Source organism: Melanerpes formicivorus, unplaced genomic scaffold (genome assembly GCF_026170545.1).
Source record: "Melanerpes formicivorus ecotype bairdi unplaced genomic scaffold, bMelFor1.0.p_v2 SCAF_83, whole genome shotgun sequence".
NCBI classification, from domain to species: domain Eukaryota; kingdom Metazoa; phylum Chordata; class Aves; order Piciformes; family Picidae; genus Melanerpes; species Melanerpes formicivorus.
This window is the reverse complement of record NW_027142435.1, coordinates 2,762,085-2,784,432: the sequence shown is the minus strand read 5'-3', so window position 1 is coordinate 2,784,432 and position 22,348 is coordinate 2,762,085. Positions and strand designations below refer to the sequence as shown.

Genomic DNA, 22,348 nt, shown 5'->3' with positions numbered 1-22,348 from the left:
AGTTGGGTTTAAAGGGTGACATGTCCCCTCCTTTTCCCCACTCTTACATCTTTCAGCTTTCCAGACTGTTTTGTCATCTGGGCATGATTAGCTGGGAGATGTTGGCTTTTTTCACATGATTGTGTTGGAAGAAGTTTTCCTGCTTTGGTGCCATGTGGAAGAAGGGAGGAAGGAGAGGTGAGGCAGCAGCATTTGCCTCTTCTGCAAGGAGAGCTGCCATGCTGTGTAATCCTTGCACGTGGTTTGATGTCACACCATGCTCCTCTGGTGCCTGTGCCCTGGGGATGTGGAGACCCCACCCCTGTCACCTCACAGCTGCTTCTCCAAGTCTGTATCAGAATTCACACAGAACTGCCAGGGTTGGAAAGGACCTCAAGGCTCAGCCAGTTCCAACCCCCCCTGCCATGGGCAGGGACACCTCACACTACAGCAGCTTGCTCACAGCCACATCCAGCCTGGCTGCAAAAACCTCCAGGGATGAGGCTGCCACCACCTCCCTGGGCAACCTGTGCCAGTGTCTCAGTACCCTCATGGGGAAGAAGTTCTTCCTGACTTCTAATCTGAATCTCCCCCCCTCTCTAGCTTGGATCCATTTTCCCCAAGTCCTTTCACTACCCAAAACCCTCAAAAGTCCCTCCCCAGCTTTCTTGTAGCCCCCTTCACATTCACATTCACAATGTCCCAGCAGCAAACATGCATCACATCCCCTCTGAGCAGACAGCAGCACCACCCCTGCTCCCCTAGGCTTTGGAAAGTGAACCCAGCTGGAGGCTGTCTTCACAGGGCTCAGCTCATGGTCCCTTGGCTGTCCCATGGCTGGGGACACAGAGCCAGGAGCAGAGGGGTGGCAGGGCAGAGGGCAGGCAGTGTGTGTGCTGCTGGTGGATCTGTTATATAGGATATAGAATAGAACAGAATTAAACAGGTTGGAAAAGACCTTTGAAATCATCCAGTCCAACCTATCACCCAACACCATCTAAACTAAACCATGGCACCAAGTGCCTCATCCAGTCCCCTCTCAAACACCTCCAGGGATGGTGACTCCACCACCTCCCTGGGCAGCACATGCCAATGGCCAATCTCTCTTTCTGGGAAGAACTTCTTCCTAACACCCAGCCTGGCACAGCTTGAGGCTGTGTCCTCTTGTTCTGTTGGTGGCTGCCTGTGTCTCTCCTTGTGCTCTGTGGCAGCTCTCCAGCGTGTGGCTTGCCCTGGCTGTTGCTGCTGGGAAGTGCGGAGGCGGTGGGCAGGAGCGAAAGGTTCACTTTGACTTGATGGCTTTCCATTAAGCTGTAGAGAGGAATCACAGGTACACAGCAGTCATCCACTCTTTTCAACCTCCTCTCTGGGGACCCAGACCCTGCAGGAAGCCTTTCATAGTAGGAAAAACCTTTTTAAGCTCCAGGTTTTTCCATTCCTGTTTTGATGCTGTCAGAAAACCCACACCAAAAAAGCCTCACCAAATTCTGCTGCTTTGCAAACAGAGGCAGGGAAACAAGAAAAACCTCTTGTGACCACTGGACCCAGGGGCATCTCAGACTGAAGTCTTTCCAGGACTGACTTGTCCTCAGCTCTCTGTGAGGGAGGACTGGTGAAGTGCTGTGAAATCTCCTGGAGTGAAGTTTGTCACCTGGAAAATGCCAGGCTCTGCTCTTGCTTTCTAACCGAGGTCCTGCAACCTGGGAGGTGTATGAGGGGAAACTCTTCAGCCCCTCTGAGCGGGCTGATAAATGTTTTCCCTTTCCCACAGCACCTTCTCCTGCTTTTTGGAGCCTCTGAGTGTGATTTGCAGAGAATTCCAACTGTTTGTTTCCCTGCAAGCTGGACCTGGCACGGCGGAGCTGTGAGAGTCCTACGCAGCAGGCAGGAATTTGTCTCAGCTTTGTATCATCAGCACCTTGCCTGCTTTTCTCCTCTCTCCAGAGAGAGGAGAGATGTTCTGCCAGGGGTGTGGGCTGCAGTGACTGAGGGTGCAGAGGTGGAGGGTGCCAATGGGTGATGATTTGGCAGGGGTAAGGGAGGGAGAAGGATCAAAGTCTGGAGCTTGGAGGCTTGACTGGGGGTGCAGAGGTGGAGGGTGCAATGGGTGATGATTTGGCAGGGGCAAGGCAGGGAGGAGAATCAGTGTCTGGAGCTCAGAGGCTTGAGCAACTTGAGAACTCAACACTCAGCTTGGATTTTCAGTGCTTTTCCCAAGTGAGTAGCAAAATGCAGCAGGTTGTTTTTGGAGGGGGATTTTTGTTTGCTTGCTTTCCTTTTGCCTCTCCCTGCCTGAGAGGGAGTTTGGTGTGGGCTGCCTGGCGCTGCAGCATTCACACAGCAGCTCAGCTTCCCCCCTTCTCTGACACACACTGAGTCAACAGAAGTCCCCAAAAAGGGATGCTGAGCAATGGCTCCAGGCTCACCATGGGTTTGTTGGTTGGTTTGGGGTTGGTTTTTTGAGCACCATTCCTGTCTTTAGGACAGAAATAGAACCTTTGTTCCCCTCTCCTCGCGTTGCTTGCACCCATTGCAGTGCCTAAGTGGCATTAAGGGTTATTAGGGCCTTTTATTTTAGGAAATCAACTTGCATCAATAAAGGGATCTTAAAAGCCCTGGATGGGTTTGGCTGTACCTTCAGAATTGACTTCTGCAAACTCTTCAGATAACTGAGGAGAGGAGAGAGAGAGAGAGAGGCAGGAAGTCAGGTTGCAGGCAGAGTGAGCATTTAAGAGTTTAGCCTGAAGCAAGGTTTGGATTTCTGCCTTCCTCAGATGGAAGACAGATCCCCCAGTGCCTGTACCTCCAGTGGGACTTGCTTGATAACCTTTAGCTGTAACATTGCAAAGCCCCTGGCCTCTAAATATAGGTTTGGGTATTTATAAATCCGCTGCTTTGCACACAGGGCACCGGCTGGGACGTAAACAGCTCCTGCAAATTGTGTTTACCTCCAGCATGGAAACAAATGCTTGATTGCATCACAGGAGCTTGCTCAGTGGCTTTGCACAGAAGCACAGAATCCTTTCACTTGGAAAAGACCTTCAAGATCATTGTGTCCAATGATTCTCTGACTCTGCCAAGGCTGATGCTCAACCATGGCCTCCAGCACCACATCTCTGAGACTTTGAAACACCTGCAGGGGTGGGGATTCAACCACCACCCTGGGCAGCCTGTGCCAGTGGTTGAGAACCCTTTCAGTGAAGAAGTTTCTTCTAATGTCCAATTAGTTTCTTCTAATGCTCCCCTGGGGTGACTTGAGGCCATTTCCATCTATCACCTGATCCTAGGGAGAAGAGACCAACCCACACCTGGCTCCAACCTCTTTTCAGGGAGTTGTAGAGAGCCAGATGGTCTCCCCTCAGCCTCCTCTTCTTCAGCCTCCTCTTCTTCAGCCTCCTCTTCTTCAGCCTGACCACCCCCAGCTCCCTCCCCAGCTCCTCCCCAGCCCTGTTCTCCAGACCCTTCCCCAGCTTGGTTGCCCTTCCCTGGACCTGCTCCAGCCTCTCAATGGCTTTTATTTATATACTGCTGGTTGCACCAAGCAGGGAAGGGGAGAATGCTTCCTTTTGCCTTCCAGCCCCCTAAAAGCCCCTGGAAAATTCTCTGTGGGTCCCTTTTGCCCTCTTGCAAAGCTCTTTGCTGGGCTGCTTCCATCTTCTGTACATCCAAACGCGCAGGCGGCGGTCACGTGGCTGCTCCGCTCGGGAGCGGCAGACGGCGACTTTATGATCTGAGTGATTTTATTTGAACACAGCTGTGGCCTTGTGATTTAAATATTTCAATAAATTGTAAACTAACTAGATGAGAGGAAACTCTGCAGGGAAAACAGGTTAGAGCAGGGAAGGAGGATTCCCTGGGGACAGAGCCAGCGTGGGCTCTGCTCAAACACTCCTGGCCTCGTCTTCCCCTCGTGAGAAAGCCTTTGGCACCTTCCCTGGTCACAAAGCACGTCCACAAAGCCTCCTCTCTTTGCAGAGATGCTCTTGAAGGCAGTCAGACATGGGTGGAAATCAGTGGCAGGAGGTGAGGGAGAGGTGCTGCATGCTCAAGTGTTGCTCCTTTGGCTAAACTGCAGCCCAGGCCCTGTGTGTGGTTGTTGAGGCATCACTGCACGTTGGGCATCTGCTTACGAGAGGGCTTTGAGGAGCTTTCAGTTCCTTCCTTCAGCAGTGTGAATTCCTTGGTGCTCTCAAGATGTCTCATGGTGGGCAGGGGAACTGCAGGAGCAGGCTGCAGACCTGGTTGCCCCACTCTTGGGTCTTGCCAACTGGGTGGTTTTGAAAGGATCACAACTTTGCTGTGCTGGGCTGTGTCCTGTCACCTGTTGCTGCGTAAATGTACCTGTGAAGGCCAGGGGAAAGATTTGCAGCTGAAAGCAAAGGTGCTGAGGAGCTTTCACACCCTAAAGCCACCGGCATCACCTTGTTTCACACCACCATCCTCAAGATCTCTAGATGCTGTCTTCCTGCTCCATTTATTTCATGGTCCTTGTCCCACCTTTTACCTCTCCCTATAAATCTCCCCCGCTCCCAGGTCTGCTAGGATCTGAGGGGTGCAATGCAGTGGCTCTGGATGATGTTTTCAGCTTTACCTCTTCCTATAAATCTCCCCTACTCCCAGGTCTGCTAGGATCTGGGGGGAGGGTGCAATTCAGTGGCTCCAGGTGATGTTTTCAGCTTTACCAGCTCCTGGTGAGGATCATTAGCTGGACTTTGCGAGGCCGATTTTCCCCTGGGCAAGCCAGTTTAAAAGTCCACTCCTCAGAGGCTTGGGCAGCATCATTGCATTGAAATCTCTGTGTGGGCCCAGGGCCTTTCTCGTTTGGTGCTGCAGTTTCTTGCTCTGTTGCATGGAGGTAAAGGTTGCTTGTTCTTCAAAGGCCAGGAGATTTAATTTCATCTGGGATCGTTCGAGGATCGCAGTGCTAATGCTGCTGTTAATTACAAGCAGTCTCTATTAGAGTTTGTTTTTCCTCTGTGCCAATAATGGTGGTGTGTTTTTTTCTCCTCTCTCTCCCTTAAAGGTCCCCCTGTGTTCATTAAAAAACCTGTGGACCAAATTGGTGTGTCAGGAGGGGTGGCCTCCTTTGTATGCCAAGCAACTGGAGACCCCAAGCCAAGGGTCACCTGGAACAAGAAAGGGAAGAAAGTGAACTCTCAGAGGTTTGAGGTAAGAGATGTCCTTGAAGTCTGTGTGGAAAGAGAGAGAGAGACTGACAAAGCAGCCAGCCCTCTGCTTTGGCCATTTTCAGACATGATAATAAAGGGAGGCTTGGAAGGGGAGGAGTTGTAGCAGCAGCAGGAGTGAAACGCAAGCTCTTGGCCATGTCAGCAGCTGGGTTTGTTCCAAAGCAAGAGAGAGAACTTGGCTCACTTACCTCACTGGAGTTTTTTCTTTTGTTTTATTGGTTTTTTTGCCTCTCCTGGGATATAATAAAATCTGCCTTTTCCTTCCCTAAGAAACTCAGCTGAGCTGGTGGTGCTTCAGCTCCCTAAGCACACCTTGGGTACCCATCCGTGCCTCAGGGTTTTAACCCTGGGACAGCCCAGAGTGAGCCATGCAGTTGCTGGCAACCAGACCCAAGCAATTGGCATTGTTTAGATAGAAACAAGAGTGGAGGAGCAAGGACTGGGAGGTCATCCTGTGGAATTTGCTGTGGGATTCAGCCCTGCCAGGCAGCTGTGTGCTGAGAGGAGCTTTGTGGTGTCAGCTGCCCCTGCATGGAGGAACAAGGCAGGGTTCATTTCTACTTTGGTTTTGCTTGGTTTGCTTCCTCCTCTTTCATCACAGTTGTGCTCTGAGCACCCAACCTGCACACACTGCCAGAGTGCACAGCAGTTTTGGTGGCTCAGTGGTCAGAGCTTGGTGTGGGACAGATCCCTGGCAGGTGCTGAGGTGTGTTTGGGGATGTATAACAGGCCTGGGTACATGCTGGTGCCTCCTTTAGAAGCAGGAATGCACCTTCTGTTGGCAAGCCAAGGAGGCTTGCTGCCTCACTGTGTGTCTGTCTGTGCTTCCCTCCTGCAGACAATTGAGTTTGATGAAAGTGCAGGAGCTGTCCTGAGGATCCAGCCCCTCCGCACCCCCCGGGATGAGAACATCTATGAGTGTGTTGCTCAGAACCCCCACGGGGAGGTCACCGTCCACGCCAAGCTCACTGTCCTCCGAGGTAAAGAGCATGCCTGCCCGCCCTGGGGCGGTGTCACAGGGCAGAAGGGACCCTCCAGCCCCTCCTCTTCCCTTTAGATGAGTGGGAAGGCCTTGTGGTCAAGGCACAAAGGTTTTGTGGGCTGTTCTGACCCCTCAGGTCTGTTTGCTGCTGCTGCCCCAGAGAGTCATAAACTTGCTGGGCAAGAAACAAAGCTAAACTTGGACCACTCTAGGAGGTTTGATGGGATGATATGGTGAGGTTCCTTCCAACCTGAATTAACTGAAGACTCCATGATCTTCCCTCCTCTCCAATAAAGATTCCTTCCCCAGCTTGGTGAGCAGCACCAGAGTCACAGAATGCAAAGGCTTGGGAGGGACCTCCAGAGATCATTGAGTCCAAGCCCCTGGCACAGCAGGACCACTTAGGGCAGGTCACACACCACAGCAGTGTGGCACCATTCATTCAGACCCCCAAGAGAGCCTTCTTCACAGAGGACTCTCTTGATGAGCTGAGCTGATGATGATCATGCATTTGCTTGGGCTCTCACACCCTTGGTAGTAGTGCCAGCCTCTCCCCTCCTGCAGGACACCTCTTCTGGGCATCCTCCCTGCTTCCAGAGGTTCTTTGGGCTTGAGCTCTTTGGGTCCCTTCCAACCCCTGACATGCTCTGATCTACTCTCCAGGAAAACAGCTTCCCTCTCCATTTTGTTCTTGTTCCTTTTTCCCCTTGTCCCCACTGTAGAGGATGTTTACAGGGATGCCTCCTTCATGTCATCTGTTTGAAATCTGCTCCCTGAACTCCATGTGGGAGAGGGAGCAATATGCTGTTGCTGTGGGTGCCTCTAGGTGTTTGCTGTCATTACCCCAGAGATCTGTGAAGTCCTTGTGTGAAACACTAAGCCAAGCTGCTTGCTAAAACTCACCCATTTCAGGGGGAAGGATGCTTGGTGCTCTCTACTCAAACCACAGGGCAATGCAAGTGACCCTGGCAGCAAGGGGGTGATGGATTTGAGGTGGGGTCTCACAAGAGGAGAGAGGGGATTCTGCCCCTTTGCTCTGCTGAGACCCCACCTCAAATACTGCATCCAGTTTTGGTGTCCCCACCACGAGGACACAGAGCTGTTGGAGTGAGTCCAGAGCAGCCCCTGACCTCTACTTGTAGCAGGAGATATCCCTGGACATGCTCCTGCCCCTCGATGTCCTTCTTGGATTGAGGGGCCCAAACCTGAACCCGGTGTTTGAGGTGCAGCCTCACCAGTGCCCAGCAGAGGGGCACCATCACCTGCCTAGCCCTGCTGGCCACACCATTGCTGATTCCAGGCCAGGCTGCTGGTGGCCTTCTTGGCCACCTGGGCATGCTGCTGGCTCATGTTCCTGCCTGACAGATTTGTGTAGGTGCACTCAGATCTGTCTGTAGCTGCCTTGCCTGGCATGGCATTTAACCTTCTGCTAGCAGTGCGTGGGGGGCTGTATCTGTCAGGAGCTGGAACAGTGCTTTGTGACATGACTGAGTCTAGCTGTGGTTATCCCAGCGGGCTGGGAGCCTTCCTCTTCACACTCCTTCCCAGAGATTCCTTGGGGGCTGTGACAGTTGGGTGGAGGGCTCCCCTGCAGCCACATTCCAGGCTTCTACCCCTTGAATTTAGCTACAGGCAGGGGATCTGCTGCTGCCCTCACGAAGCCCCTGCGTTCTCCTGGTGCTTTTGTGATGCTCTCCTCCCAAAGCAGAGCTGCTGAAGGGATGAGCTGAGCTCTGGGAGTCTCCTCAGGGACCAGGCTTCTCTCTGTGTGTCTTTGTGCAGCTCTTCCTTCCGGTATCAACATCATAGACATGTCAGCCAGAGAGACAGCTGACAGCAGCCGAGCTGCATCTCCCCATCCCCCCCCACCCATTCCACACCTTGCTGATCCCACCAGAGCAAGGCTGCTGCCTGCTTTGCTCCTCTCTTCTGCTGCCTAGGAGGACCTTGATGGTAGCTTTGTTAAGTAGTTGTGCAAGCAGCAGCTAGGGGTACCCAGGATGAGGAGGTCTGGGGGAGCACTAATTAGCTGTAGGCTTGGGCTGAGATGTTGAGAAACATGAAGGAAGCAGGTTTTGGAGCATCCCCTCCCCTTCCCTGCTCAGCTGGAGTTACTCCATCCTTAATCTTTCCTTAGCTTTCACACAGCAGAGGTTGTCTGTTCTTGATCTGTGGTTTTAAGTGCTGGGAAAGTTAAAAGGCCCAAGCACAAATCCACACATCCCCACAAGGGCAGAGCTGCCATGCTGCCATCCCTTCTTCTCTTCTTCCCACTCTCCTGTTTGTCTTTTCTCCACCTTTCTTTGCAAGGCTTCCTTCTCCTCCTCCTCCTCTCTGTCTCTTCCCTCACTTCCAGAGCTACTGCTAAGCATAAAGGTGGGGGCTGCTCCACAGCTTGGAGATGAATGTGAGCTGTCACTTGCAGAAGCTGTTACCTTGGCACACTGGAAACCTGGGCCCCAGCTGTTCCAAGCTGTGTAGGATGGGCTTTGTAGGAGCTGTGCAGTGATGATCTCAGTCATGCAATCATAGAATGGTCTGGGTTGGAAGGGACCTCCAGAGCTCATCCAGTCCAACCCTTTACAGTCAGCAGGGACACCTCCACTAGATCAGCTTGCTCAGAGCCCTGTCCAGGGATGGGGCCCCAACCACCTCCCAGGGCAGCCTGTTGCAGTGTTCCCCAGGCCTCATGGTGCAGAACAGTCAGGCACACAGGTGTGTACCTCCATGCTGTCCACAGGCATCAACAGCCTTGGGGTTGCCTCCATGCCCCTTGCAGACAACCTCATGGGCAGCAGAAAAAAACCCAATCCGTTCTTCGCTACTAGGTGCAGCTGCTGAAGGGATTGGGAGCAGCCCCCTCTTTGCTTATGCAGATGACTGCTCCTGGATCAGACCCTGATAGAAATCCACATGAATTCACTTAAAAACAGGAAGCTGCAGGAGTGGAAACCTCTGGGAGCTTCTGAGAAGCAGAGCTTGTGATGGACAGCGTTCAGCTTAGGCTCTGCTGGCCTGTTTGTCCTTCCTGCTCTGCTTCTCCAGGGACCTGAGTTTTGATAGGGCTGTGGAGACTTCTTGTTCTTTCCACAGCTGGCTAGACAGACTGCCTGTAAACCTGATTCCTGCAGGGCCTGAAGGAAAGGAAAGCAAGTGGTTTGGGGAAGCATTCTCCAGTTATTGTTGACTCCAACTGCTGTCATTTCTCATTACAGCCTGGGCAGAAGGGAAGGGAGTTGGACAGTGGCACCACAGGCTCTTGGTGCAGTTTCTCTGAGCTCCACACTCCCAGGAAAGACTTGCAGTTTTCAATTCTATTATTAGTATTACTGCTTCCTGAGGCTGAGGGAGCTGGGGTTGTTTAGCCTGAAGAGGAGGAGACCTTACTGCTCTCTCCAGCCACCTATAAGGAGGTTGGAGTGAGGCCGGTGTTGGCCTCTTCACCAAGTAACTAATGACAGGACAAGAGAAAATGGCTTCAGGTTGCACCAGGGGAAGCTTAGGCTGGAGATCAGGAACCATTTCTTTGCTGCAAGAGTGGTCAGGGATTGGCACAGGCTGCCCAGGGAGGTGCTGGAGTCCCCATCCCTGGAGGTGTTCAAACCCAAGTAGATGTGGGACTTTGGGACATGGGTTAGCGGTCATGGAGGTGTTGGGTAGAAGGTTGGACTTGATGATCTTCTGCAACCTTAATAATGATGATTCCTGTACACAGATTGCACTTTCCCTCCCCTCCTTTGGTAGCCTGGCAGAGAATCTCATGTGAAGGAAGACAAGTGAGCTGAGGGTACAGGGGAGCCACTAAACCATGTCCCCAGGTGCCTTGTCCACACCTTTCTTGAACACCTCCAGGGCTGGGGACTCCACCACCTCCCTGGGCAGCCTGTGCCAGTCCCTGACCACTCTTGCAGGAAAGAAATTTTTCTTCATCTCCAACCTAAACCTCCCCTGGCACCACTTCAGGCCATTTCCTCTCGTCATTGCTTCAGCAGCATCCTCGTTGTGGCTTTCTGCCTCGACTCCACAGCGTCTCACCATGCTCACACCCTCCTTCTCCTCTAAATTATTAAACAACTTTGCACACCCTGTGGGAGAAAGAGCAGCAGCAAAGCTTTATCTTTGCTTCTCATCCTCATTTCCAGCACAGCTAATTATCTAAACAAGAGAGCTGCCACCTTCCAGAGTGACAAGGGGACAGCGAGCACCAGGGTCTCCCTCCGCTCTCGCTGGTGACCCTTGCTGCTGCTGCGTGGCTGTGTGCTGCAGCTTGGTCCCAGGCATGTCCCTGGCACAGAGCATGTCCTCTGTTAGGATATATTATACATGAACACTGGAGTGTTCTTCTCTCCTCTCCCTGCCTCTCCCTCCATCCCTCCTCCTCTGTTCTTTCTCACCCTGCATTGTTCAGTGGCTCGGAGGCAGCTCACCAGCCTGTCGTCATGGGGGGCCCTTTAAAGAGCTCAGCCCAAGAGCAGGTATTTGGGGTGCTCTGTTAATAAGGCAAGTGCAGCATGTGAAAGCATTTGCCTGCCTCAGCTAGCCTGATTCCCATGATCTCCAGCTGCCCAGGTCATAGAATCATAGCATGGCTTAGGTTGGAGGGGACCTTAGAGATCATCTCTGAGGTTAGGGATGGTCGTCTCCCCAGAGACCACCTACCACAACCTCCCTGCCATGGGCAGGGACACCTCTCAACTAGACTCAGTTGGTCAGGGCCTCATCCAGCCTGGTGTGGTGGCCATCCACAACCTCCCTGGGCAACCTGTTCCAGAGTTTCACCTCAGAACCTCTCCCTAAGCTCCAGTCTAACCCTGCTCTCCCTCAGCTTCAGACCCCACCCCCTTGTCCTTTCGCTAGACACCCTCATGCAAAGGCCCTCTCCAGATGTGCCCTTGAAGCAGCTCCAGCTTGGCTCTTCTGTTCTTGCAGCTTTCCTGGGCTGCTTTCAGGAAGAGGATTCCCAGTCCAAGCCATCCCTTATTTCTTTATTTGGTCCCAAGTTGTGAGTGCTGTTTGGGGACTGCTGGGGAGGGTGGCAGGACGTGTGCCTGCATGGCTTGTGGGGATTGAGTTGAGGTTGTAATTGCATTAGGAGAGGGAATCCAATTGTTAGGGGATGGAGGCAGCTTCACTTTTCCTGGCAGGAAGGAAATGTGAGCACTTGAATCAGTGCAATATGTGATGCTCAGAGATGCTTCCTCCACTGCTCTGATCCTCCAGTCTGCTCACGCCTCTAGTCGCAGTTGTTTTAATTAAACTCAGAGGAATTCTGCACATTGTGCTGCAAGATTAACATTTTTGTTTAATTAGAACCACTCAGAGCTGGAGCAGGCCTCCCCCAGCACACACGTGTGCAGGCACACCCCCACCCCCACCCCCAGCCAGGCAGGAGGGCTGTGCCCTCTGGGGGTTAATTGGTTCCGTGCAATGAAGGGACAGGGGCTGGAGGCAGGTGCAGGAGCATCGCCAGGGAGAGGATAAAAGCAGGAATCAATAATGATGTCATCTGCAGCCAATGCGGCAGCAGCTCCTTCCCAACACACCACCGCTGCTGGCTGCACGGCAGAGGGGAGGGGAGGGCAGAAGGGAAGGCAGGAGGGAAGGCAGGACGTTAAAAGCCTGGCTGAAAGCTGTGCAAAGGCAGAGCCGTTCCCAGGGCCCCTCTGTCCTGAGCTCACTCCGGCGGCGGGGGGAGGCTGGGCTTTTGCAGCTCAAGCACACGGGGCTGGGAGACTCCTGCGGTGCCCCAGCACAGCCTGGTGAGCTGAGAACTCCCAAGCTTTGGGTCAGGTCCCTCATTAAAGATGGGTTTTGAAGGCAGTGCCCCGGTGGGGAGGTGCTTCAGATGCCCCCAAAACGGCTGCACCTCTCCAGTGCTGCCAGTTCGGCCCTGCTGGGGGAGCTGGTTGAGGGGAGCAGATATGAAAGGGTTGGTGTTTGTGGTCAGATTCCTTTGGTAGAGGAGGAGAGGTGTGGTTAATACATTTCACTCTCCAGTGAGTCACAATAGAGCTTTTAGAGCTCTCCAACAATGGGCAGAGGGAGGAAACAATGCAGGTTTTTAAACACACAATTGAGGCTTTTAAAGCCTTTTCTTCTCCACAGTAGCTGCGTGCTGCTAATAACAGAATTAGTCAAGAGTTTCTTGGCCTCAGGAGTCAGGGCACAGCACAGCACAAACCTTGAGCTCTGAATTCCTGGAGTTTTACAAATTGAGTGTGAGGCACAGCAGTGTGGAGCAGCTCTTACCTGAGCCGGAGGAGAGCAGCGCTGGGATCTGGTGAGCCTGCTTTGATCCTAGAGGAAAAGGCCCCCACAAAGCAAGGCCACTGGCATCCTCCCTTGCTCCCCCATCTCTGCCTTCAGCCCTTACATCTCACTCCCTACAGCTGCCTGAAAGGAGGCTGAAGCCAGCTGGGGGTTGGTCTCTTCTCCCTAGTAACAAGTGATAGGACAAGAATAAAGGGCCGGAGGGGGTTGGGTTGGATGTTAGAAGAAACTTCTTCACTGAAAGGGTTCTCAAACCCTGGCACAGGCTGCCCAGGGAGGTGATTGAATCCCCATCCCTCGAGGTGCTCTAAAGCCACAGAGATGTGGTGCTGAGGGCCATGATTTAGCCCCAGATGTGGTAGAGTTAGAGAAGGACCTTAAAGGGCTTTTCCAACCAAAGCAAGCCCATGGATCGATGGTTCTCTACCTAGTTTGGCTCCATTCCTGCTGACAGGTAACATGCCAGCAGTAGGAAATGAGCTCTTGTGTCTGCAGTTGGCAGGGATGCTTCCCAAGCAAGGCAGAGGGTTTCCAGGCCATCCCTGCTGCTGCTGGGAGAGCTCCCATTGCTTTCGGTGGGGAACTGATTGTGATGGATCTTCCCTTTCTTAAAATCCCACCTTTTCTGCTCCCTCCCCTCCATTGGGGATGGATTTAAAGCCATGAATTCCCAGGGCTGTGATCCCTCCACACACCTCATTTGCACTGCTGGAGACTCCCTGTAGAGCCTCACCTTGGTGCTGGCATCCTCCTTCCACGCTGCCCTCCCCCGGAGGTTTGGGGTTCTCTGGGGGGAAAGGGGAGAGATTCCTGAGCTGCCTCAGCCAGCCCAGAGCAGCTCCTTCCACGTGAGCTGGGAGGTCATGCCCAAGATTAGGGGGGAAGCTCTGGGGTTTGTGTTAGTTATCACAAATTAGTCAGCACTGCTGGGGCTGCCCTCCTCACCCTCATTAGTGAAGGCAAAGGCAAGATTGAGAGGAAGCAGGAAGCTCAGTGGAGCCTCTCTTCTAGGTGCTGGTGCCTTGTCCTCCTTCTTCTTCGAGGGCAGCAGCACTCTGAGTTAATAAATCTGAAGCTCACACCCTGTCTGACAGCTCTTGGCTCCTCGTTGTGCTGTGTGTCCCCTCTGGTAACTGCAGCTGGACACAGTTTTCCTCTCCTTTCTCTCTGAGTTTCCAGCCTGCCTTTGACAGCCCTCTTCATTATTTCTCTTGGGCACTTCTGGTTTGTACTGTGGGGTCTGGAGCAAGAAGATGAATGCCTGGTTTCGGTGTGACTGTGCAGACTGCACTCTGCAGAGCAGGGGGTGTGCAGCTTGTGCTGGGAAGGATCAGAGCAGGTCACTTACCTGCCAGAGGAGTTCAGTGTGAGAGCTGGAGGAGCTTTGGAATGGCTATTCCCATGCCCCAGAGGGTTTAGTGCATTGCATTTGAAGGTAGAATCTGATCATCAACTGGTTTGGGTTGGAAGGGACATTCAAATCCCCCTGCCATGAGCAGGGGCACCAGATTGCTCAAGGCCCCATCCAAACTGGCTTGCAGCCTCCACAGCTTCTCTGGGCAACCTGTTGCAGTGCCTCACCACCCTCATGGGGAAGAATTTCCTCCTAATGTCCCATCCAAGCCCAGATCCTTCCCATTTGAAGCCATCACCCCTCATCCATGCCTGTGTACAGAGTCCCTCTGCAGCTCTCCTCTAGCCCCCTTCAAACCCAGGGAGGCTGGTCTGAGGTATCTTTCTTTTCCAGACTGAACAGCTCCCTAGCAGGTATTTTAACCACTCTTTTGTTCTCTGCCCTCAGAGGACCAGCTACCTCCTGGCTTCCCAAACATTGACATGGGGCCCCAGCTGAAGGTGGTGGAGCGGACACGAACGGCCACGATGCTGTGTGCAGCCAGTGGGAACCCAGACCCAGAGATCACTTGGTTTAAAGACTTCCTGCCTGTAGACCCCAGTGCCAGCAATGGGAGAATAAAGCAGCTGAGATCAGGTAAGGTCTCTGGGTTGGGATTGGAGGGGTTGAGAACTAGACAGAGGGTTCTGAAGCAGAAGAGAGGGCTGAGAGGGACGGGCGCCGTTGGTATGGATCGGGATGTTAGCTTTCCTTTGGGTTTGGGACTCCTGTTCTTCCTCAGCTTGAGTAGTGGTTGGGGTATTTTCCTCTCCCACCCATCCTACTGCTCATTTAACACAAAGGGAGTCCCAGCAGGGTGGCTGGTTCCCACCCAGGGGATGCAGAACTAGTTCCCTGGATAATGGTGCTCAGGGGAAACTGGGGACCGGATGGGGGCTGAGGGTTTCGTCCTCAGGCCAAGAACTGGGGAAGGAAGAAGGAAAACCACTACAGCAGATGTGGCATTTTAGGCCACACACATCTGATAGAGGGTGCACAGCTCAGGCAGCTTCTGACTGTCAGAAATGATCCTGTTGGTGTAAGTTGAAGCTTTCAAAGCTGGCACTGAAGAACAGCTCTTACAAGATCTCTCCAGCATCAAGTCCCTGCAGTCATCGCTGGAGAGCAGTTGGGAGCATTCTGGAGTGACCTCTTGGTGGTCAGTGGCACTGCCCACAGAGTGATCTCCATGGGCAGATGTACCCCAGCATCGTGGCTCTTGTCAGTTTTCTGTCTTTCCCCATCTGCTTGTCCATCTGTCTCTTTTGTTTGCTTTCTGTTTGTTGTTTAGTGTGTGTCTCAGCACCACGTCTCTTAACCCTCCCAGTCCAGGAGCTGGGTTCTGTCCCCACTGGAGCTGCCAGCTCACTCTGTGTGTGTGTGTGCATGCAAGGAGGGCACAGGTACATTGAGCTTTGGGGACTACTGAGAAGCACTTCCATTTCCCAGCTTAAACAACAGCCTAAGATCTCTCTGATAGCTGCAAATGCAAAACAGACTTTGGAAGTGTTACCTTTTGACCAAAACTAACCCCAGCAAGCCCCAGTCTCACTTCAGCTGCTCAGAACATTCCTTTGGACAAACCAGAGGGAGCATTTTCCAGGGTCTTTGCTGGCCAAAGAATGGTATTGTTGTAGGGAGAGAGAGTCCTGGAATGGCTCAGGTTGGAAGGGACCTCAGAGATCATCTCCTCCAACCTCTCAACTAGAGGGACACCTCTTCAACTAGGCTCTGCTGCTCAAACCAGCCTGGTCTTGAACACTCCCAGAGAGGAGGCATCCACAGCCTCCCTGGGCAAGCCTGTTCCAGAGTCTCACCACCCTCCTACTGAAGAACTTCTTCCTAACCTCCAGTCTAACCAGCTTCAAACCATTCCCCCTTGTCCTGTCTCTAGACACCCTCTGCAGCATTCCTGTAGGATCCCTTCAGCTATTGGAAGGCAGCTCTAAGGTCCCTGTGGACTCTTCTCCAGGCTGAGCACTCCCAGCTCCCTCAGCCTATCCTGATAGCAGAGCTGCTTCAGCCCTTGGATCATCTTTGTGGCCTCCTCTGGACTCGCTCCAACAGCTCTGTGTCCTGCTGGGATGCAGAGCCTGGGGTTGCTCTCTCCATGAACACCAGAGAGTGGCACCAGCTGTTTTTTTCCTCTTTCTGTATTTAGCAAAGATCCTGGACAAAGATTTTCAGTTCTGTGAGCCACCAGTGGAGAAGATTCAGCACAGCTCCCAGATCAGCTTGGCTTTTGAACAGCCTTCCTAAACGGGTCCTCCTCCAGCCAAGCAAACTTCCAAGCTGCTCCTCCAAGTGCTTTGTTGAATTAGAATGGGCTGTTGAACGCCACAACCAGAGATGAGATTGACCTCCCTTGTTTTATCATCACAGCTGAGGCAAATGCAAATTAAAGAAATCACTCAGCATAACTAATGAGAGGTAAACTAGAATCAGCTCGTGCTCCGTGCCCAGGGTCTGAAGTGTGAGTAATGCAGAGGCAGATGATTCTTAATGCATTTCTCATCTTGCTAGAATGCCTTTATACTCTTAAACTGGGTTTGATCTGGTGTTTTCCTCAAAGCCAACCCAGCACTGCATTTTAATTCCACTGAATTGCTCTGCCTGGCAGTGAACTCTTGGCCTCTCTGATAAATCAGAAGGTACCTGCTGAGAATTAATCTCATTTACAGCTGCTTTGAATGAGGAGACTGCTGAAACCCTGAAGCATCCCTTTTGGCCTTAGGGCTGGAAACCTGTTGCCTGTGTGAAAGGGAGAGCAGATTCCTGGGCAGTTGGGATGTTACAGAGTGATTACAGAGTGGTAGGGGTTAGGAAGGACCTCTGGACATCATCCAGTCCAACCCCCCCCTGTCAGAGCAGGGTCACCCAGAGCAGGTGGCATAGGATGGCATCCAGGCAGATTTGGAATGGCTCCAGAGATGGAGACTCCACCAGCAGCCTGCTCCAGGCCTCCATCACCCTTAAATGAAGGAAGTTGCTCCTCATGTTCAGATGGAACTTCTTGTGTTCAAGTTTGTGCCCATTACCTCTTGCTCTGTTGCTGGGCACCTCTGAGCAAAGCCTGGTCCCATCCTCCTGACACCCACCCTTGAAGCATTGATCAGCATTGATGAGATCCCCCCTCAGGCTGCTCTTGTCCAGGCCAGAAAGCCCAAAGCCTCTCAGCCTTTCTTCATCAGAGAGATGTTCCAGTCCCCTCATCATCTTTGGAGCCCTTTGCTGTATCCTCTCAAGCAGTTCCCTGTCCTTCTTCAGCTGGAGAACCCAGAGTTGGACCCAGTACTCCAAATGGGACCTTACCAGGGCAGAATAGAGGGGGAGGAGAACCTCCCTTGACCTGCTGGCCACATTCTTCTTGCTGCACCCCAGGATGCCATTGACCACCGTGGTCATAAGGGCTCATTGCTGGCCCCTGCTCAGCCTGTTGTCCACCAGGACTCCCAGCTCTTTTCCCACAGAGCTGCTTCCCAGGAGGTCACCCCTCACCTGCACTGGTGCAGGGGTTTATTCCTCCTCAGGTGCAGGATCCTCTACTTGTCCTTGTTGAACTTCATGAGGCTCCCTCTGCCCAGCTTCCAGCTGCTTCTCTTCCATCTGCTTTTGTGGTCCTGCAGAACTTGCAGGTTCTGTGCTGTGAAGACATTTGAACATCAGGGTAATCTGTGCTGTGTTGGTGTCTGGGGCAGTGGAAGGAGCTGTTTCAAGCCCAAGGCAGAGCAGATCCAGGTGTGTGTTTGCATCCTGAGCATGATGTGCAAGGTGATGCCTGTTTGAGTGCTGCCCAAGTCAGAACTCCATTCAGCACACTCATCTTTCCCAGAAAACAAACTCTGCTGCCACAAGTGTGGCACCAGCACCCGTGAGGGCACTGGGTGCTTCAGGGCACTGCTAAAGAGATTCACCCACAGGTCACCAGAGGGTGACTCCAGCCCAGCTCCCTGGGGATTAACAATCACACCCAGCCAAGGGGTGTTTGACAAGCTCCATGTGGATGGGAGTGCAGGGAGGAGGAGTGACCCTGGCACTAAATCACAGCTCCAGTGCTGCACTGTGTTAAGCTTGAGCATAGAAACCAGCAGCTGTGTTGTCCCTGTGCCTTGCTCCCTGCTGGAGGCTGGGACAGGCTGAGAGAGCAGCAGGGCAGGACAGTCCCCCAGGTGCTGCCCTGGAGATGAAGCCATCAGGATGGCAGCAGCCCTGCTGCTTTGTTATGGAGGGTGCTGAGAACTGAATTTACATCAATAGATGAATTAGTGGCAAACATGCAAATTAGCTCATTACAGGTACAAGTGAAATGTCATGCACAGAGCTCTGCAGGACTGGGTAGCTGTGTCCAGATCTGGTTCTCATTCATATTAACCCTGGGTGCTCCTCTGGCAACCTAAATGCACCTCTGAGACCGTGGGCATTATGTTCACATCATCCCAGGGACCCATTTGTGCTATGAGTCTTCAATAGAGTGGAGAAACAGGGGAGGTGTCATGAGCCATAGCAGCCTTTCTCTAGCCAGCATCTCTCCTTCTCCTTTCCATCTCCAGAGGACCTTCCCTAGCAGCTGGCACTCCAATGCCTGGGGGCTCTGAAGCTGCTTTAGCAGCCAAAGGGGAGCAGGGAGAACCTCTGTCAGGGCTCCTGCTTCCCTCAGACAAGCTTGGACATCTCAGCCTTAGGGACCCAGGCTGGCTAAGCACTGCAGTGGTCTGGGTGGTGGAGGAGGAGAAGGGGAGATTGCTGCCTTAGCCCTGATGCCAGCGCTCTGAGGCCATCTGGAGCAGGAGGCAATGTCCCTTGCTCAGCCGTGCCACCTAGGGGGGGCCAGCAGGAGGCAGCCACCTCCTGCCCTCCCAGAGCCACTCGAGCCTTGTGTGTCTTTGTCTGTGTCTTCTGTCTCCTCAATAACTGCCTATAACCAACTTCTTTTGTCTTTTTTTTTTTCCCTTTTTCTTTTTTCCTTTCCTTTTTTTTTTCCCCACTTTTACTTTTTAACACTCAGAGACCTTTGGTAAGTTTGCTCAATTGAAACAAAAAACTAAATATATCTAATCAGAAATCAACCAAACCACACCCCAAACCCCGCCCCCCCCCAAAAAAAAACATTGATGAACTAAAACCCCCAAACCTGCTGATGCCCAGAGTTGTGACCCTTTGCCCTTCCCACTAATCCCTCTTGTAACAGCTTCTTGAGAGGCATGCTGTGCATTTCTTCTACTAACCCTCTCCAGCAGGGAGACTCTGCCCTCTTAAATGAAGTTCTGCCAGGGGCATTGCAGGCTACCAACAAAAACAACCCCACCCCACCCCCCAAACCAAATCAAAACCTCCCCCAACAATTATCCTAATGAATTTATCTGTCTAAAGAGGTAACAGCTAAATATGAGCCTCCTGCCATGGCACAGATGATTCTCTTCTCTTTCCTTTTCCTTTTGTATATCTATATCTATATCTATAGTGTCATAGCAACAGTTGTCCTGGAATTCCCCAATCACACAATAGCCTGTCCCCTGGAACTCTGATAATTGTGTTCACACCTGCAGGGAGGCTTTGGAGTTTCACATCTAACAGGGTTATTGGCATTTGCAGAAGGGGAGAGGGTCGGGGGGTGGGGGGCAGCAGCGTTTTCTGGTTGAAGCTCTCACTCACAGGTCATCAGCTATGGGGGGGGGGGGGGGAGGGAAAAAAAGGGTTGAGCAAAAGAGAAGCCCACCCCACCCCGAACCGTGCTCCAGATCATCTCTGTCCCAGGAGAAGGCAGGCAGGAGGCTGGCTGCAGGGCTAACGTCACGTTTCCTGCCCGTGCCAAGTCCCCTTTTGTTCCTGGGGATGTAGCAATCGCAGCTGTCAGCCAGGATCCGGCGATTTCCAATTGCAGAAGCCCCTTGATGATTGCTTGCTTGTTTGGAGCAGAAAGCTGCCTGCAGCCCTGGGGAGCAGAGCAGAGCAGAGCACACACACACACATGTTCTCACACGTGGCCCAGCAGAAGGTGGGGATGTGTTTTCTGTCATTGCCATGGCAATGCTGACCCTCCTCCTCCTCCTCCTCCTCCTCCTCCTCCTCCTCCTCCTCCTCCTCCTCCTCCTCCTCCTCCTCCTCCTCCTCCTCCTCCTCCTCCTCCTCCTCCTCCTCCTCCTCCTCCTCCTCCTCGACAGAGGATGACCTGCACATGGAATTCTGCCTGGCACCACCGTGGTCCTTTCTAATCCAGAGGCTGCCTTTTGCCTCTGCTGCTAAATGCTGGGCTCTGGCCATCTGGGCTCACACAGCCTCAAAATTTGCCCTAAATAGGCAGATCCCCAGGTCCTGGGAGGCTGTGCAGTGCAATATGAATAGTTTGCACGTGGCACCTCAGAGCCAGCTTTTCTCTCAGGATCTAGCAGCCAGCATGAGTTCTTCCTCCTTCAGTTTTCCTGCAGAGCTGGAGCCCTTATCCCCCCCTGGACAGTGGTCAGCCTGCTGCAGTGGTAGGACACCAGGCAAGCCAGCTCCTGAATGCCAGTGCCCTCCCCCAGCTCCTTCCCAAACTTCCCCAGACCTGGCAGAGTCCTTCAGAATGACTAAACGTGGTTTGGGTCCTCTTCTAGCACCGTCCTGCTGCCCCTGTGTTGAACATGAAGCTGGTTAGATGTGAAACTCCAACAGTGAAAATCTACCATCTGTGTCCCTGCCACCTCTCAAAGGCTCTCCTGCCCTTGCAAGTTACTCAGTCGGATTTTGATTCAAATTCTGCCCCCCTTCCATCCCTGCTGTGGAGCATCTTCTAAACCATGTTTTGCTCCTCACTCCTGTGTCCCACCTGCCAGAGTTAGAGCTGGAAAGACCCAGGTGGCACTGCTTGGCTCACCTGGCTCTCCAAGAGCGCTGTCTCCAAGACAGTCTGAGAGCTGCTGACAACCAATTTCCAGGGGCAATGCTGATGCTAAGAGGGAACAGGGAGTAAGTGACCTCCAGACACAAGGTAATGGCTGCTCTTGTATCTGCACTTCCACAGCTCCAACTTCCAGCATGTTTCTCCTGTCAATTAGAGGGAACCTTAGCAGGAAACTGCCAGGCTGAGCCAAGGCCAAAGGAGCTTTCTAGCAGTGGGTGATGTTGGGGTCTCTTCCCCTCCTCTACCCTCTTCCCATTAGCCTTGTTCCAGTTTTGTGCCACAGATGGTAGATTTTCACTCCAGTTTTGAGACAGAAGGATGTATCAGAGGCTGTTTTTATTTCCACTGAACTGAACTGTAACCCTTTGCTGCTTAGTCTCTCTCTCTTGCTCGCTTTCTCAAACCTCCCTGCCGTCTCCTGTCTGGAGATCTGCCCAAGTACATGCTCCCCACTTCCTCTTCCAAGCACTGTCTCTCCAGCCTTTGTCCTGACAGCTAACCAGCCTGCTTTATTAACCTTAGCTAGTTCCTAACCCTAACTAGATGCTAACTTTTCTCTAGCAAATAACCTAACCTCTTAACTAGAAGCTGAGTATAACTAGACTCTAATATCCTAACACCGTAATACCTCTCTTCCCTCATCTCCTTTGAAGAACAAAGGTGACCTGTAATCAGTATCCATCTATTTTTACCTTCTATCCTGAAAATGGAGGACTGAACCGCAGCACAGGGATGAGCAGGGCTGAAGGAGAAGGAGGGAAGGGTTTGGGGGCTTGTTGTGGTTAAGGCAGAAGATTGGCACACAGGAGGCTTCGGCTCCTGTTCTCGCCTCTGCCACAGACTTCCCTCGGTGACCTTGGGCAAGTTGCTTCACCTCTCCCGTGGGTCCCCATCTGTAACTGAGGGGTAGCAGTGCTGCTGCACCTCCTGGGGCAGAGGAGAGGGTGCAAGGCTGACATTTCTGGTGCGCTGTGCTGCAGCAGCCCTGGCTGGGAGGTGCTGCGGAGCTGTCACCTCCCTAGCGAGAGGCACTGCTCGGAACTGCGGAATCTGCCCCGTTCTCAGGATTGGGTAAAAGGCAACCCACTGAACCCCCCTCTTTGATAAGCTGTGTGACAAGTTTGAATGCCACTGTGAGCAAAAGGACCTGCCATGTTTTCAAAGGAAGATGGTTGCAACCTGAGGAGTTTAAAGCAGGGGGAGCAGTGATTTCAGCAGGGGCTGTGGCGTGGCTCACCAACCACCGCCTCGCTTCTCGCATCTCTCAGACCTGCCTCAGCAAAAGGCTGGCGATAGGCACTTAGGGGCAGCTGGAGTGGGGCTGAATAAACATAACCCAGGGGAGATGCAGTCAACAGGCAACTGTAGCAGGACTCTTCTCTCCCCATACAACCCCCCCTGCACTGGCATTTAGACTTCCAGAGCAGATGCACGAGGTGCAGCCCTTTGTACAACCTTCTTTAGCGCAGAGCATCTGGCTTCAGTCTCGGTGCCGAGCCACTGAAGGATAACTGAAGGTCCTGACAAGGACAGGTGTGGAATTCCTCACACATCTGTGCCAGGAACTAAAGTTTGGAGCTGGGAATTTGCTAGCAGAGGTGAGATCAAACCTGCAACTCTTAATGTGATGCAAGGTACCTGGATGTCCCTTTAAC

At 52.7% G+C, this 22,348-nt stretch overlaps 1 protein-coding gene across 19 annotated transcripts in view; it reads left to right on the top strand.

Moving 5' to 3' along the window:
* PTPRS (protein tyrosine phosphatase receptor type S) overlaps positions 1–22,348 on the top strand; it is a 178,041-nt gene that overhangs the window by 81,086 nt on the left and 74,607 nt on the right. For all 19 annotated transcript variants that reach the window (XM_068164973.1, XM_068164971.1, XM_068164970.1 and 16 more), the window contains 3 exons: positions 5,003–5,148; positions 6,007–6,148; positions 14,222–14,410. In XM_068164973.1, the coding sequence (XP_068021074.1) occupies positions 5,003–5,148; positions 6,007–6,148; positions 14,222–14,410 (477 nt within the window). The remainder of the gene's footprint in view (positions 1–5,002; positions 5,149–6,006; positions 6,149–14,221; positions 14,411–22,348) is intronic.